Source organism: Oreochromis aureus, linkage group 1 (assembly GCF_013358895.1).
Source record: "Oreochromis aureus strain Israel breed Guangdong linkage group 1, ZZ_aureus, whole genome shotgun sequence".
NCBI lineage: Eukaryota > Metazoa > Chordata > Actinopteri > Cichliformes > Cichlidae > Oreochromis > Oreochromis aureus.
The window spans coordinates 10,481,542-10,497,928 of record NC_052942.1 but is presented as its reverse complement, the minus strand read 5'-3'; the positions used below and the strand labels follow the sequence as shown (position 1 = coordinate 10,497,928).

At 36.9% G+C, this 16,387-nt stretch overlaps 1 protein-coding gene across 2 annotated transcripts; it reads right to left on the bottom strand.

Annotated features, from left to right (window-relative positions):
* Positions 1–1,329: 1,329 nt before the first annotated feature.
* Positions 1,330–12,300, bottom strand: LOC116329477 (APAF1 interacting protein). Of its 2 annotated transcripts, none has more exons than XM_031751503.2 (8): positions 12,150–12,300; positions 9,549–9,617; positions 8,247–8,347; positions 5,833–5,881; positions 5,620–5,737; positions 4,716–4,851; positions 3,571–3,738; positions 1,330–2,000 (listed from the first exon to the last, which is right to left on the bottom strand). In XM_031751503.2, the coding sequence occupies exons 2-8, from the start codon at positions 9,612–9,614 to the stop codon at positions 1,901–1,903; spliced, it is 738 nt and encodes a 245-aa protein (XP_031607363.1). In that variant the 5' UTR covers positions 9,615–9,617; positions 12,150–12,300; the 3' UTR covers positions 1,330–1,900. The 2 variants fall into 2 exon arrangements, with proteins under 2 accessions (XP_031607363.1, XP_039460962.1); XM_039605028.1 differs by having other exon boundaries at positions 12,146–12,239.
* Between the last annotated feature and the right edge of the window lie 4,087 nt (positions 12,301–16,387).

Here is a 16,387-nt window from a genome sequence, read left to right as displayed (position 1 = left end):
CAACTACATCCTTGAAAATGGGGCTGATGACACTCCTGTAATTTTGCTATTTAAGGCCTGTTAATATACTCATTAGACACTTAAAAGGTAAATTATTATTAAATACTAAATCAAACAGTCACTTTGCGATAAAGGTCTTCTTCATAAGAGCTGCCACGATTTGATAACAGAATGTAAAATGTTTGCAATCCAATTTTTTTAAAAAATACCTTGCCTTTGCATCTCATTAAACTTAAATGCCCCCCCCCCCCCAATACATATTAGAGTACAAGTAGAGTACATCATCTGGTCACTTACAATACCAATAGTTCGCTGCTCCTTCTAATCTCTCAGGGACAAGTTCACACTTTATCCTAATCCCTCTTCACCATCAAAAATAAACCTGTATATGTTTGTTTAACTTCGTATTTGTGAGTCAGATGTCTGTACCCACTCAGCCCCACTTCAGCATGGTTTAATGTGCCACAGCAACCCCCTGAGCTCTAATATCATCTGAGTCTTTCTTCATATTCTATTCTTAATGCGTCTGTTGCTGCTGAACTTTTCAGCCTGACAGGCGATAAATATTAATAGGAATGCATAATGGAATGAATATTGGGAATTATAATATACATAACATTTGGATGAGCAGTCTGAGTCTATCAAAATGATATTGTCAGATTTCAGTCCGACTTTGACATTGCAGCATACTTTTGAGTTTTTAAATGTGAATGATTTTTTTTTTTTTTTTTTTTTTTTTAATAGATAAAAATCATTGAACAGCAGCCACAAAGAAAGAAGTAAAAATCAGAGAACTCATTTCCGCTGAGACATTGTGTCTCTGACATTGTGAGCTTCAGAATGTCATTTTCAGTGTTACAGGCTGGTGTTCGGTTTCTTTTGCAAATGAGTTTACCAGAGATCCTCATTAATCAGTTGAGGAGGGGGGATGGTCTTGGCAGTGTTGGTGCAACACAAAAGAATATTTTTGTTGATGTTTTCTGTATATTTCTTGTTTTCGCCAATTTTAAATAAGCCTGCGGCACATTTGACAGTGTTCTGTTTTGAATGAGTGTAGCAGTGGAAACAATGGGATAGTGGCAGCAGAGGGAGCTTGTTAAAAGAACAACAGCCCTGGCTTTCATGAGAAATGAGTACGCCGACGACTGAATTCATGCTGTGCGAGGATCCGCAGACGCCGTGAGATGCCTGCACACAAATGCACTTGCCTGTTCCTGGAATGGTGGTGTGAGAGTGAAACGACGTCCACGGTTACAGCAAGAGTTCTTTAATCCAACACGGGGTCACTTTCGGTAAACAGTGTTTGAGAAAAATGAGCAGCCATTTCTGTGTATGTTGTATTTTTTATAGGTTAAAGATGTGCTTTATTTACATATACAGAGCATCAGGTGTCTCCTGGGCTTGTATTCAAAAATTAACATGAGAAAGATCGTGTTTTAGAAAGGAAAACTGGATTTTATTTAACTATAGCCGAAAACTTAAGAAACAGAAAACCTAAACTTATTTTACACAATTACACATTGTATTGAGGTTTTTTTTGCAGTTTTTTTCTTTTCTAAATCGATTGAAGCAGTCAGTGAAATGCAGCGTGATGTTCATGCCTGGCATAGACCTTGATTTCAGTCCAGTCAGACTTGAATAGAGAAACATTTGAACCTAAGGACATTGATTTGACAGCTGCTCACTCATGAGTTGTCCCACAGTGCTTCACAGTGTTCCTTCAGATACTTCCAGATCGCAGGCATTCAATCTCCTTCAACCCTGAATCTACCCTTACCATCAAATTTCATCAAATTTGAAGCAGGCTGGCATGAAAGGCAAATGATTACAATCTGCTCTCCTGATTGAACTCCACTAACCTTTCTGCCACAAATGTCTCTTTGAAAAGCACCATCGAATATCAAACTATTCCTTTTTCTTCCATCGGAAGGGCTGAGGGGTCCAGTCCACATTGCTTCATCTGGACTGCAACATCAAACAGGTAGTCGTAGCATTCGCACCTGGAAAACACAGGAAAGATGTGACAGAAATTATTAAAACTAATATGCTTTTGCAAGATTATAACACAAATGTACCAATATATTCTTAGTCATGTAGAGATTAAAACAATAAATAAATAAAGCCATAAGCAGAGATGGTCTGGCCTTCGCACTTTAGTAGAGGGGATTTGTGCAGTCAGTTAAAATTCTTAAGTCCTGGAGTCTAAACTGGGTGTTGTACAAATTAGTTGCTTCACTTCATGTAACCACTAGGTGTCATTTCAGAGCACCCACTATTTATATTTTGCTGTATATCAAATGTAGAACAAACAATGAACATTCGTAAATCTCTGATGATGTTTATCACATAATGCTGATTTCCTGTTGAGAACAGGTGAAACTATAACAGTGAATATTGAAATTGAAGATGCATCTGTGCTTGGACTCCAATCAAAATTTGCCATGCTACCACAGACATGCCCTGCAACAAAAACTCTAAAGTTTTACAAGTTAGCATTGCAAAAGCTTTTAGATTAAACTAACCAAAGAACAAGTACATAAGATTCAATCAAAATGGTGTGTTTATTAAAACCTCTGTCACACAGGCCTAGAGAATGGTCAGCAACCATTTGGCAACCACTCATGAGGAAAAAGTGTGCATCACCCAGCTGGTTGCAGGCTGGTTGTTGGGAACATTGACCAAAGGGGAGGTTTGGACACTAGCATGTTGCTACGGTCGCCACTAGATTGGTTGGAAGATGCCAACTTGTCTGCAAACAAACAGCTTGCCAAGCAGTATTGAAACTGTTGAAAAATGTGATGACCTGTAAACCGAGAATGTTCACCTTCAAAGTGAAAGTCCATCATGCTCCATCAATTTGGAGAACATTCACTTGTACTCAGAAAACAGTCAGTGTCTTGCATGCAAACTATAGCCGACTGCAGAAACCTCTAAAATAATCAGAAACCAAGACAGATTTCACCTGACGAAAGCCAGCAACCACTTGGGAGTACACATTTTTCCTTAGCAACCAGAGGTTGGCAGAGGGTTGCCTTTGTGACCGTGGTCTGAAAATGCCAAAAACCTGTTAAATTCAAAGTAGTGAACTTCCTGTTAGATTGAGGCAGTGGTTTCAAAAAGATTTCCTTTTTCAAAGCCATTCTTTATGGTGCCGGGGCATGATGTTTAATGAAAACTCAAATTTTTCATCATAAAGCATCATCTAGGTCTGAAGGCTCTTCTGATCACATTTGAAATAATGTGGTTCAGCAGCTACATTAATCAAAGCATAAACATGCTGCTATAACTATCGCTCATTAGTGACATGTAGATATGTTCTGGCTATCTGTTCATCAACCACGATACGTTTTGGACTGATTGGACAACGTATGTGTGACTTACAACAACTTAAAATTTCATGGTGAAAGACAACCCTAATGGAAACTCCAAATCTTAACAATTCACCCTCTATGGAAATTCTGACAAACTATACTGCCTAGAAGTGTCAAAAACTTTATCAAAAGTCTTGTTTCGCATATCTTATCATGTGTATAGCAACAAGTGGAATGGGGCAGTGAAATAAATGCTCACATAGTCTTCGCTTTTTCCCACGACTCGCCCCACACATAGACACCGTGCCTGCGGACAAGAACTGCACATGAATCTGGGTATTCTTCCATTGCCCGAGCCATCCGGTCTTTCAAGTCCGTCTCCTCTGGTGTATTTTCAATAATCGGCACAACCAGGAAGTCATCATACCTGTGTAAACATGACAAATGACACCAAGGCTGATAACTGTTGAAGTTGTTCCTTTTCCCACCAGAGTACAGTCAGATACATGCTCTATATGCTTGTTCTCAGAGGCTGACGCTGCCATCAGCTTGCCAGCATCTTTGATTGGGTGGCAATCAAAAGGAGGCAACACAGTGAGGGTGAATCAAGCTTTGATCTTAAAATAGTTGAGTATGAACCCTGTGAGGATTTGCTGTTTCTCTCGTTTGCATTTTATAACCAAGTTTTAGACTGCTGATTAAACAAAACAACCTCAAACCTGTGCAGCATGTTAAAAGCTAAACAGTTCATCATTTAATATAATCAGCTGCCACCCTATTTCAACAGGCTTTAACCATGGGGGCAAAATTTCCTTCATTCATTCAGTTGTGTGGTTAGATAGCTATCAGTACATAACAATGAACACTGCACAAAAGGTTTCCCGACTAGCATCAGGGTTATTGGGAAAGAGATGGCGATAAACATGGGCAAGATGATGATGTATAAATAGCCAACAAATTAAAAAAAAAAAAATAACCCTCTTCAGCACATACTGCAGTTATGCTTTTCTTAACCCCGACCAAAACAATAAACCAAACATGTTTCCACGGAAAGCTGGCTGAACTACTAGGCAAACGCTGGAAATTTCGACTGTCAGATTTAAAGTACACGAGCTTGTGCCAAAACCCTGCCTTGACTTAATCATTCTCGGTGGACAGGTTTTCACTCTGTTTAATTGTTCTCAGCACATGAGTTCGTTTGGGATACGTTGGATAACTAAAAATAACTAGTGTATACGTAGCTTCAAGTTTAACACATCTAGTGTCAACCACTTTATTCAAGTTTGTATTTCTACTCCTTTTCCATAACAACTTTGTTACACCATGAAAAATTAAAAATAAATAAATAAATAAATGCTTAGAAGCTCTTTGGACGTCACTAATCCTTGCTGCTTGATTACATACCGATAGTTTGTGCCTGAGGTCCCCTTACGAATCCCCTTGATCATCTCCTGGTGTGTTATCCTGAACTCTTTGCCAGGATAGAGCAGCGTTGCCATGACAGCAGCCTTTGAGTGGGTGTGTATAACTGCCTGTGCCCCTGTATTTTAGCAAAGGAAGAGGAGATTTTGATGTGTGAGTGTCGTCTACTGGTACAGTCTTTCTCAAACGATAATTTACACACACACACAAAAAAGTTGTACCCTAACCCTAACAGTGATTGGAACTCAGGTTAAACTATGCTTAAGTTACAATCTAAACTGTATTAGTATTATGTTGTGGATCTCTTTTAAAGTTATTATAGGGTGGGTTATTTCATTAAAGGTTGGCTTCTTATTACAATTCCTTCATTAAATACTGCTTTCATGAATCTGAGCTTGTCTGCTTGCTAATGAAATCTGTTCCATGTGGAAGACATTCATTTTGTAGACAATCTTGCGCTCATCAATTCACATTTAATGTCCAAAAGAGAAACCTTTCTGGGTATTTTGTTTAAAAAAAAAAAAAAGTTAAAATAAACAACTTAAAATAAATAAAAACAGAACAAACTTCTTGGGAGTTTATTGATTTCTACAATTTAATTTTGTTTCCGTGACTAAACGGTGTACCCACTTAAGTGAACATAATCACAGCATTTAGTACATGAATCAGGAGCAGGCACCACTTCCACATTTCATTTAGCTTTTCAAATTAGAAAACATCTGTAATTAAACAAGTCTTTTCTTTTTCTGTGTGCTGTACTAAAACATGACTCAGACTAAAAGAACTGCTTCATTTAAAAGATCTTTTTTTTTCTTTTTTTTTTTAAATCGGTGTATGCAAATAGTGGCTAACGTGGGTGGTAAGCGTTGTGCAAGGAGCGACTAACCTCTCATAGTATAGGCGTTCATAAAAAGTGGTGTGCACTGGCTCTTCTTTAACTTCTTCCAGGCAGGAGGACAGCTGATGTCCCTCTCCTCCATGTCACAAACAAACATATCTTCTGGCTGAAGAAGAGAGAGTTTCAAAACTGTTGATCACTCACATCAATCTGTTATCTCTACTGGGCAGAACAGTTTCACACCACTTACAGTCTTCTCACCTGGATTCTCTCTTTCTGAACACCTGATGGTGCAATGTAGATCTGGTCTCTGTAAGTTTTACAGCAAATACAGTTAATATCATGAAGATAAAGTACTACATCCTTCTGATGTGAACTTAGAAGTTATTTCTTCATAACTCCATGAGAAACTAAGGGTTTCCACATAAAAAAAAAAAAAAAAAAAAACCCAAAAACCTAGTAATTTAAGCTTAGAAGGTAGAAGGTGGCTCAAAATTTTACATTACTTTTTCATGTTCATAATTCCATCAATTTTGGCACTATCTCCAACACCACTGGTTCGAATGCAGCCCCAAACCATGACACAGCCTCCACCATGTTTTACAGATGGCGGAAGACACTGTTGTAGCGGTCCCCATGCATTTTTAGTCCACTTCTTGTATACCACAGCCTTTTTTTCCACCCTTTCCCTTTCTTAAGAACCATTTCTGAAGAGCCTTCTGCAAACACTAGATGGACCAACTGAGGGCTAGAGGCATCTCCAAGTTCCTGCATCAAGTCTTTGCTTTTCCTATTTCCTAAGGACATGACTCAAAAAAATGTTTATCTGCCGAATATCATCTGCTTGCATTTTTAAGTTAGCTGCTTCTTTTGTCCTTTACTTGTCCAGTTTACTCAAATTTTTTAAATGACAACACTGCGCACCATGTGGACATACGTTTTCACTTAATAGCTTTTTTTTAAGAATCATGTCACTAGTGCAAAACCACTTTATATTGTGGCATCTTTTGTAGATTCACCTAAAGATATTGAAACAAATGATTTCTAAGATGTACAAGAAAGTCTCTTGGAAGCAAAATATATTTAAGAACAAAAAATATGAAGAGGGGTGGTTCAAAACTTTCGCAATGCACTGCAGTTTTTTCTTTTTCGACCAGTTAAACACAAAGTTGGCTCAGAGTTTGGCTGTTCAGCCGGAGCACTTTATTGCTCTGCCTTTCCATTTACTTGGAACCGTCTTTGAACTGCAGTGTAAATATCACAACTGTTATGCGTGTAAATATCATGTGACATTTCGCTAATACAGCATTCTCTTTGTTAGAAAACCTGGTTTTCTATAGCCTTGTCCACAAGACCTGATGGAACAAAGCTTGGAGTGAAATGCAAACAAATGCAAGTGGCAGTGTTAAATAGAGAAACTCAGCTGATTCCCTCAAAATCTTTGAAACAATCTTTCTTTTTGCTTAAATGTTTTGTGCCTTGACATTTCCCAATAGAGTCTAGTAGATGGAACCATTGTTCCCTTCTTTATCTAGCAACAAACATTTCCAGATAGAGGAGTAGCTTATTGATTTTGAGTGCAAGTTTCGGTGAGGCTGCCTCAGGCTGTGAGTCATTTCTGAGTCAAACCAAAGCAGCTGTGAAGAGGAGGGTCGGGGGGCAGGAGAAAAAGGCAGAAGAGCTTAAAATTCAGCCCTGCGCTCACAGAAAAAGAAAAAGAAACAACAACACATTTTTGTGTAAAACAACACTACTGCATTATGGATTCTGGCTGCCTGATCGATTCCACATTAGGTCCAATACATATGATTTGTGTTGTTTGGTGATATTTTCTGTTTATCATCACAAAATGCACTGAGGTGATAAATGTCATGGTCGTAAATTACCACGGCATACTCCGTCTGTAATGACACAAGCCTGCGTCAAATGTGTCCTATTTTTTGGGGGGGAGGGGATGTTAAAAAAAAAAAAGAAAAAAAAAAGTCAAACTGAAAGATAGTTATTCTGTCAAACTGCAGGCTTTTTGAGGAATGATCCAAAGTGGAGCTTACAACTGCTCATTTTCTATTTGAATCTAAAGGTATAATCATTCAACAAGATGAAAAACTCTCCCTCAAATCATTTTAGAGTTGCCAGGGTGCATGAAGCTGTGGCTGAATGGTTATCTGGCTTCACTGGAAGTTTCATCAAGTTACCTTGCTGGCTTAAATAAATGTCTGCCATTCCACACTTCAAAGAGATTTGCTAATGGGTGGTGCTTTCTTTGTAGCTGCCTTCCAAGACAACATAGTTCAAAGATGCTTGTAATAACCTGTCAAAGACTTCGGTTTGAATTCTGTTTCATTACAGCAAAACTACGGCCTTCTGCTTTTAACCTAGATTCACACACACTGTCAAAACTAATATAACAAACTCCCTATTAGCCTCACTGAATCCTGAATCACTGCCATGCACACACATCCAACAACAAAAACTATTCGAGGGCATCTTTGGCATTTCCAAAGACATTCGTATTAACGGTGTGCCAATCAGTAATTTTAACTAGAAATATCCTTCACAGATGAGCAATGGAGGATACGAACCTCAAAATTTCCAATATTTCCCAATGCTCTGCATTGTAAGTTTAAAAAAAAAAACAAAAAAATAAATAAATAAATAAATAAAACCATACGAACCCTCGTTTCAGACTTATCCCTCCACCCGTCCCCGTCACCCATCCCAGCTGGTAGAAGAGCCGACATAACTCAGGAATGAGGACACGTGGATGTTCCTTGTCCTGTAACAGACGCAAAACTGTTACCTGAGTTACAACAATTCAACACGTTGCATCAGCCAGTGTCAAGAAAAGTAAAAACTCATGCACTGCATTTTCAACTTTGGACACTACAATATTTACACGGCGAACTTCAGTATCCGCTGATACTTAAAATTGAACTGTATTGGCACATAAAGCTAAAATTAACTAGGTATTCACAGATAGGGTGATTAAGAGCCAGATACTTTTTTTCCCCACCTCATTATGAAGCTTTCTGTTTCCCCGGCACCACAGAATAAATAAACACCAATTAAATTACAACTACCAGTAGCCTATTTGCTTTTAATGTTATACCAAGATACAATCACTGTTTATTGTAGCAAATCAAGGTTTAGTAATGTGGCAACTACATTAACAGTGGAATTTATGTCAGTAAGCAGTACTTTAAATCACCAGAGCAACAGTTCACAGGAAATTATTTGCATATAAAAGTCCAAGAATTAATGTAGTCTTTTTTGACAGCTTTAAAAGCCTATCAATCTTAGCAGTTGGCACGTTAACCTTATTAAAAAAAATTACATGAAAATCAGGCTTACAGCATTTATATATCCATAATGTACATTATATACATTTAGTTTACAAAGACAAATGTTTTCACCGATTCTTTTAACTACAGCACCCTTTGAACAGATTTTAAACACGCACGTCATTAAGCAGTCTACCTCACTAACATCACACATGAAGCCCAGCTGTAAAGTTACAGACTGCAAACTACTCTCTGATGCAGAAATATAAATGTGACTGAAACTTTGATTCTAAATCTGCTGCCAAGTCTCTTGTACTCTGGAATTGTAGCTACAAAAACACACAGAGCAACACCTAGAAAACCGACACAATCAACTCCTTTTATTAGCCCGTGGGTGAGTCATTTTTAAAGTTCAAATGAATTCAGTTAATACATCCTAAGCTCCAAGGTGTGACTGTTGTATTAGGAAAGCAGCGAGGATAACACAATGTGCATTAAAATAATTAACTTCAATTAAAATGTTTATTATTTTATTTTGCAATTTTTAGCAGCATTTTAGTGTAACATTTTTCAAATTCTCACAAGTTTTTAATCACCATCTCACTTAAGAAAGGCATTTAGAAGACTTCAGTTCATACAAATGGCTTAAAATAAATAAATAAAATAAAAATCTCTCATGTCACGCACTACACTTGCCTGTTTTTCAGCGGTCTCTTGACCTGCATCTTGAAAATCATCACCGGTGCCGCAAAAAGACGACATCTCCTGTCAAAACAGTTAACGGCATTTAAAAGATGTGTCATAATGTCAACAGAAACTGGGCAATGTAATCGGTAACACTTTATTTGGTGGAAGGAGGAAGAGCTAAGTGATTTAAGGTCAAAAGGGAAAAGGATTTTGTCAGTGCCCCAGGTTTCATGGTGTTACTCATATCACAGCATCACACAATACCACAGAAATCAAGGAGGAAGAAGAAAAAAAAATTACAGTTGGACTAATTTCCCTTATTCTCCCACATGTCAGTTCCCGAGAACTAACATGTGGTTTCCTTTGATCAATCTTAGATGCTGAGTAACATGTAAAAGGTTACGCTCCAGCTTGAAATCCCTTGAAAACACATTGTTAAATGCATTTTCCTATTATGCAAGCATTTAGGCTCTTTTCTTTCATTAAGACATGAATTTTCCATGCCTCACTAGATTCAGAACCAAATACAATGATTTATATTGCATTTCAGCGCAGGCGAGTGAGAGCAGCATGGCACTGGCATTAATAAATAGAAAGCACTATCATTAGTTTCATGATGAAGTGCGAAGGAGTTTCTTTTATTTGGAGACACATTGTCAATGAGGAAATGAAAAGCAATCAGCAAAGCAGACCATGACAGACAGCCTTTCATATTTACAGCTTCCCGTGGTCACACCGTCTGCAGGGGCATTAAGCACTGCGAGAAGGTTTGTTTTATTTGTGACTGTCTTTACTTTTAATGGATGACTATGCACACTTTTTTTTTTTTTTTTTTTTTTTTTCAAGGAACTTCTTAGCAAATTTTTTGCTAAATATTGACACCCAACTAAAACAAATTAACACACTGGTTTAACATAGTTGCATAACCTAACTGTAATTGATGTCTGCAAGCTACAGCTATCCAGAAATGGCTGAAGTTGAATCCTGGATGAATTCCGCAGTGTGGATCACACTAATTACAGTTAACTGTTTCCTTTATTCTGCAGTACAGCACTAAAAGTCCATCTGTCCTGTAATTTTTTCTTTTTTTAATTAATTTTTTTTTTTTTAAATTTTAATAAAAATGGCCAAAAGTTGCTTTTTGTCTTTGCTTCCTCCATTTTCACATGGAAAGGTCAATTTATGTCACAGACATTCAAGACAGAGAAAAATAATAAACCTTTATTTCAAGTAAATACATACGGGATAGGGATTTGTTTGTTTTTTTTCCCTCCATAGGGGATTTTTATATAATTAGGTGCTTGTTTATTCAAACATTGTTCTATATCACGTTATTGAAATACCACAAAAAACACACAGATTCCTATTAAAGACTGTAACAAACTCATTCCACACTGCACAATGAGGAGCTTTGTTTTATGGCTCATCTGAGATTCTAACTGCACTGAAAGAAAGACATAGCGGTAAATGTCATAATATACATACATGTTTCTAGCATTTGTGATTCAATGTAATGTAAAACTTTTGGCTTGCATAGCAGGTAGTTACGTACTGGTTTACTATTACAGAGGGGGAAAGCGTATTTTATGTCACATGCCAAACACTGGCGCAATACAGTTATTTAAAGGTTCTTGTAAATGTGCAATTCCAGTTTGAGAAATAAATAAATACATACATACATACATACATTTATGGAAAATAAAATACAAAAGGATAATCCTTTAATATATTTCATATCAGCCTTGTCATTCATTTCTGATATGTAGATTTTCACATCAAATATTAACCAATGCATTATACTCAAGAGGTTTATTGTCATATACACCGCAAAACACAAGTGGTTACGCAGAACAATGAAATTCTTACTTTGCAGGTTCCCTTCACACAACTAAATAACAACTAACTAAAATGAAGAATAAACGTAACCCTGAGCATAGAGCATATATGACCACATCGTACTTTTCAGTTCAGTTTCTTAAATCATACATACTGTCAATATAAATGCAGTTAAAGATCATACATGGACTTTATATTTCACCTCAAGCATTACCCTGTGCACCACAACTACACAGGTGACTTTTCGGTTTGTGTTGCAGTTTCCAATGAAATACAGGCTGCTTACTAACCAACATAAAGTATATTGTGAAGTCGAACATTTACCATTTGCTACACTGTAATGAAAACGATAAAATCTGATTTATCCGAGTCACTTTATACCGACAGGAATAATTAGACAGCGCTGCACTGTAAAACATAGCTTTATGTTAACTTTGACAAGTGATATGAAAGGTTTCTTCTTCGGGGAAACATATGTTATCGCAATGCTCACAACTCAGCATTCAGTGTGAGAAGATGCTCGTTCATCTTAGACAAGGGAGGATCAGGGGAGCTCATCAACTAAGTTCCTGAGGCTGATCTCAGTCTGGTTAGATGAAAAGTTTGCAGTTGTACCATTTGTGCTAATAGCTATGGCTAACATGTAGCAGTGACGATGGCTTCGAAAAATGGTTCCCCAAGCGTGAAGTCTCGTAGTCATACGTTAAAACAACGACTCGTTTACCTCGACTCTGTAAGATCAGTAAAATAAAAGTGTAAAATACACCTACTTACTGGACTTTTGGTGCTAAATCAGTCTGTGTGCGATGTCAGCGTTCGGACGTCATCAGTACGCGACATGCTCAAGCGCGCGTGCAAATACACAGACAGACGGATGTAATGGCTCATAAACTGGCATTTAAACATTTTCGCAGAGCCATCTGCGTTATACGGGCAGGGGGAAAATAAAATAAAACAAAACAAAAAGTATTAACCCTTTATGGGGCACTCGTTGAAATTTATATGTAAATTGTCAATTCTAACTCTAGGCTTTTTTTTTTCTTCACTTGTGCGACTTTTTTCAAAACTGTTCATTTTTATGCTGTAAACCAGGCCCAGTGAAGTTACTATATATGGTTACTCACTCGTTTAGGTCACAGTTCTTTTTTTCAAAAAGTGTGTATATAAAAACTATAGGAAGAAACACATAAACTTGAAGGAATATGTCTTTATGGACACCTTTTCTTGACTGACACGTTCGCTTTTCACATATCAAAATGCAGCCCTGTCTAGTTACAGACAAAATCTTCACAAATATAACGTCCAGTAAAATATTGTGGCTAAGCATGTATACGTTTTTTCAAAGATTTATGTTAATTTAAGTTTATTCCCTGAACCGAGTATCCCTGTATATATAAATATAAAGTAGGCAGCTGCAACAGAAAAATTACACACTTTTAAGTCAACTTAAGTATAAAAAAAACTGCTGTAGTGTCAAAACAAACGAAATCACACATTTCACTATTTCTGGCTAGAAAATGTTAATAAATGAGTTACATTTCTCTCTTCTGTACACTGATATACAAAGTTGTGACTAACATTTAGTATGCATCCAATGCATTGTCTAGTATTGTCCTAAATCTATCATAGGTTATTTTGCTTACCACTGTTACCTTTTTGTGGTAGAAGTAGAGTAACCATGCCAATGCACGCTAAATAACAGTTATTAGACCACACCAGAATATTAAAGTGCAGTTTAATTCATTCAGCACATTTGTACTTGAATATTTACTATACTATGCTGTGTATAATGTAGTATAATATATAATATGGATATATGGATAATATGGATAACAGCTAAGCAAAGATGTGCAAGAATGAAACGAAATCTTAAAATTGCACATTGGTATACAGACTATACTACATAACAAGGTATATCTGAAATAGTGAGCAGCCCTACAGAGCTGTGAAAATGCAGTGCAAGTCAGGACAGCATCCACAAACAGTAGATGTTATGTTGAAAGAACTCTTCTGCCAAAACGTGGGGAACACTTAAATTTATCTTGTTGGTTGTTGTTGTTGTTGTTGTTTGGAACTGTTGAGAGGTGGGGGTTCTCATCTGCAATCCTGCCATCTATACTGTTCTCAGATAAACCCACAGTATCATCAGCCCAGGCGATTTTCACAGAAAAGGTATTCATAACAGCATATTTTTTTCTTAGAGCAACAGAGAGGGGCTAAGAGAGACATGTACTGCTTTATGTAATAACTTTGTTATCGTTCATTACCAATAGCAGGGGATAGGCAACTCCAGGCCTTGAGTGCCGGTGTCCTGCAGGTTTTAGATATCACCCTGGGTCAACACACCTGAATCAAATGATTAGTTCATTACCAGGCCTCTGGAGAACTTCAAGGCATGTTGAGGAGGTAATTTAACAATTTGAATCAGCTGTGTTGGATCAAGGACACATCTAAAACTTGCAGGACACCGGCACTCGAGGCCTGGAGTGCCTACACCTGCCTATAGCATCGTTGTAAGCTATGTGGTTTGCTTGTTCAGACTATACAGCATCTACTACCCTTAGATGCAAAACAGTGCCTGTATTTTACCTGAAGTCATACAGCATCTACCCTTAGATGCAAAACAGTGCCTGTATTTTACCTGAAGTCATAAACTTAACAGATTATTTCATAAGAATTTGTGCACCTAGTCTGAACATGCTATCTGTTGGCTTGAAGCCTTTCCACACAGGCACTCCTCCCTCAGTTCATCCTTCTATCTTGTTCAACTCACTCAAAATCCTATTGCATACGGGGAAGAGAGACTTCAAAGAGCCCTGTGGGCACTCTGTGAAAGTTTCCACATTGGTCACTTTTTAATCTATCAGACATCAATGAGGGTCTGTCTCTAGCTGAGGTAATTGGAGGAGTAGGATTCGTGCAACTGTTACCTAAAATGGCCAAATAGAGATACCCTGGAAATAATTAATACAAAATAAATGCTCTAAATGCCATTAGCTAGATATCTGATGATTTTTCCTAAACTGACCCAAAATATACAAAATGTTATACATTGAGACTTTCCTGGGTCAAATATGATCCATATTCATTCAGATGGATTTTAGAACCATCACTGTGGGTCAAACCATGGAAAAAAGGTGGCAATAGGGAAGCTTGAAAATGCGAAACTACACATGCCATGTCTGTGAGTATCTTTTTATCCAGCAGTGGTGACAGAGTTCATGGGGGCCTTGACACTGTCATGGAGTATAGGAGTGATGATATATGATCATGCATTATGTCATAAGGAACAGAGGTACACACTGTATTGCCAAAAGTATTCACTCATCTATCCAAATCACTCATAGTGTTCCAGTCACTTTCGTGGCCACAGTTGTGTAAAATCAGTCGCCTAGGCATGTGGTATTATAACAAAGTTGAAGCAAATGACAGCAACTAAGCCACAAAGTGGTAGGCCATATAGAATTACAGAGTGGGGTCAGTGATTGCTCAGCCAACTTTCTGCAGAGTCAGTTGCTAAAGACCTCCAAACTTCATGTGGCCTTCAGATTAACTCAGATTAATCATCCATTTATTTAAGATTGATCTGTAGATCAAAATTCAGTTTTTGGCCCAGGTTGAAGTTGACCCAGACCATACTATGAGTGCCCTTAGATTCTGCTCATGAAATATGAACAAAATATATGGGTTAAATTTTCGATACCATCAAACTTCATCAAAAGAAGTAGTTAGTGAAAGTTATGAATGTTTTGGTACAGCATCTAGTGATGAACTTTTGATGTCCCATGTAGGAACATCATGTCGTTTGTTGCTCGAGTTCTTTTTTTGTTCACATGGTAGTTACAGTCTCAACATTTATTTAACTATCATGATGCTAAATAAACAAAGTTTAAGGCAGTAAGAGTCCAAAAAAGCTAAAACAACCCCCCAAAATGCTAAAAGCTTTAAAAGGAAATTAAAAAAGATGCTGATAAACTATCAATGAGTTATTTTAGAAGGCCAAATTGCACATCATATCTGAAAGTGATATCTGTGATATCCTAGCGGCCGAAATTTTATAAAGAAGGAAAATAAAATTCGAACTTACCCAACCAGGAAGACCTCGTTTTCGGTTATCTGCAGATCTGAAAGTGAAACTTGCATTTTTTTTTTTCCTGTGAAGTTCCACATTATTTACTGCACCATAATCCAAAAGTTGACAAAATATTTAAAATGTGAAACTATTAAGAGAGAACAAATAAGCAAAAAAGAGGAGAAAAAACATGGAGATGCCAATAAAGAACATAAAAAAGGTAATACTATGAAACCAAGCAATAACCAAGCATTGTAATGGGGAATGAAATATCTAACAATAGTAATATAGTATAATATAATATTGCCAAGCAAGCTAGAAATGTATTTGGACAACAAGGAAAACAGAATTCCAACTTAATCAAACAAAAAGGATAACATCTAAATATGATAAGATAAAGAACTTGTTCTAGGATTTTTTTTAAAATTATAACCAAGTACAATCTTTTTTTTTTTTTTTTTTTTTTTTTGAGGGAATTATGTAAAGCATTGTTTATTCGCTGGCATAATTCCTCCATGTTAAACAAGATAAAAACATGATTACTGTAGGGGTTTTTTTTCCAGAGAAATGTATTCTATGCATAAATAGCTTTTCATTTTCATTAACCTAATCCTATATATGACCAAGAAACAGTAAATTCAGACTATCCAATAGGGTTTATTTTATTTTATGTTTTTAATAAAGCAGAAAGCCTGTGAAAGAAAAAAAGAGCCAATGGAGCATCTTGACTTTTGTGACATGTATGAACAAGCACCCATTTCAGTCACTTTAAAGCAGTACTTCTTCATAAGGCAAAATAAAGTGATATACAAAATTAGCTTTTTGTTCATGGTCATTTAAGATCTGGTTGCCTAGTTGTGAAGTATGATGCAATTATCTGTTTTACTACCAAAATGCTCCTACCATTCCTATATTAAAGTAAGCACAGAGGTTCTAATAA

What these genes read in the sequence shown, in the direction of transcription:
- LOC116329477 (XM_031751503.2), bottom strand. Translation starts at nt 9,614, where the DNA reads ATGTCGTCTTTTTGCGGCACCGGTGATGATTTTCAAGATGCAGGTCAA. An exon ending in AAGAGACCGCTGAAAAACAG is followed by an intron (nt 8,348 to 9,548) that starts GCAAGTGTAGTG and finishes CGTCTGTTACAG; the next exon opens with GACAAGGAACATCCACGTGT. An exon ending in ACCTCAGGCACAAACTATCG is followed by an intron (nt 3,739 to 4,715) that starts GTATGTAATCAA and finishes ATGTTTACACAG; the next exon opens with GTATGATGACTTCCTGGTTG.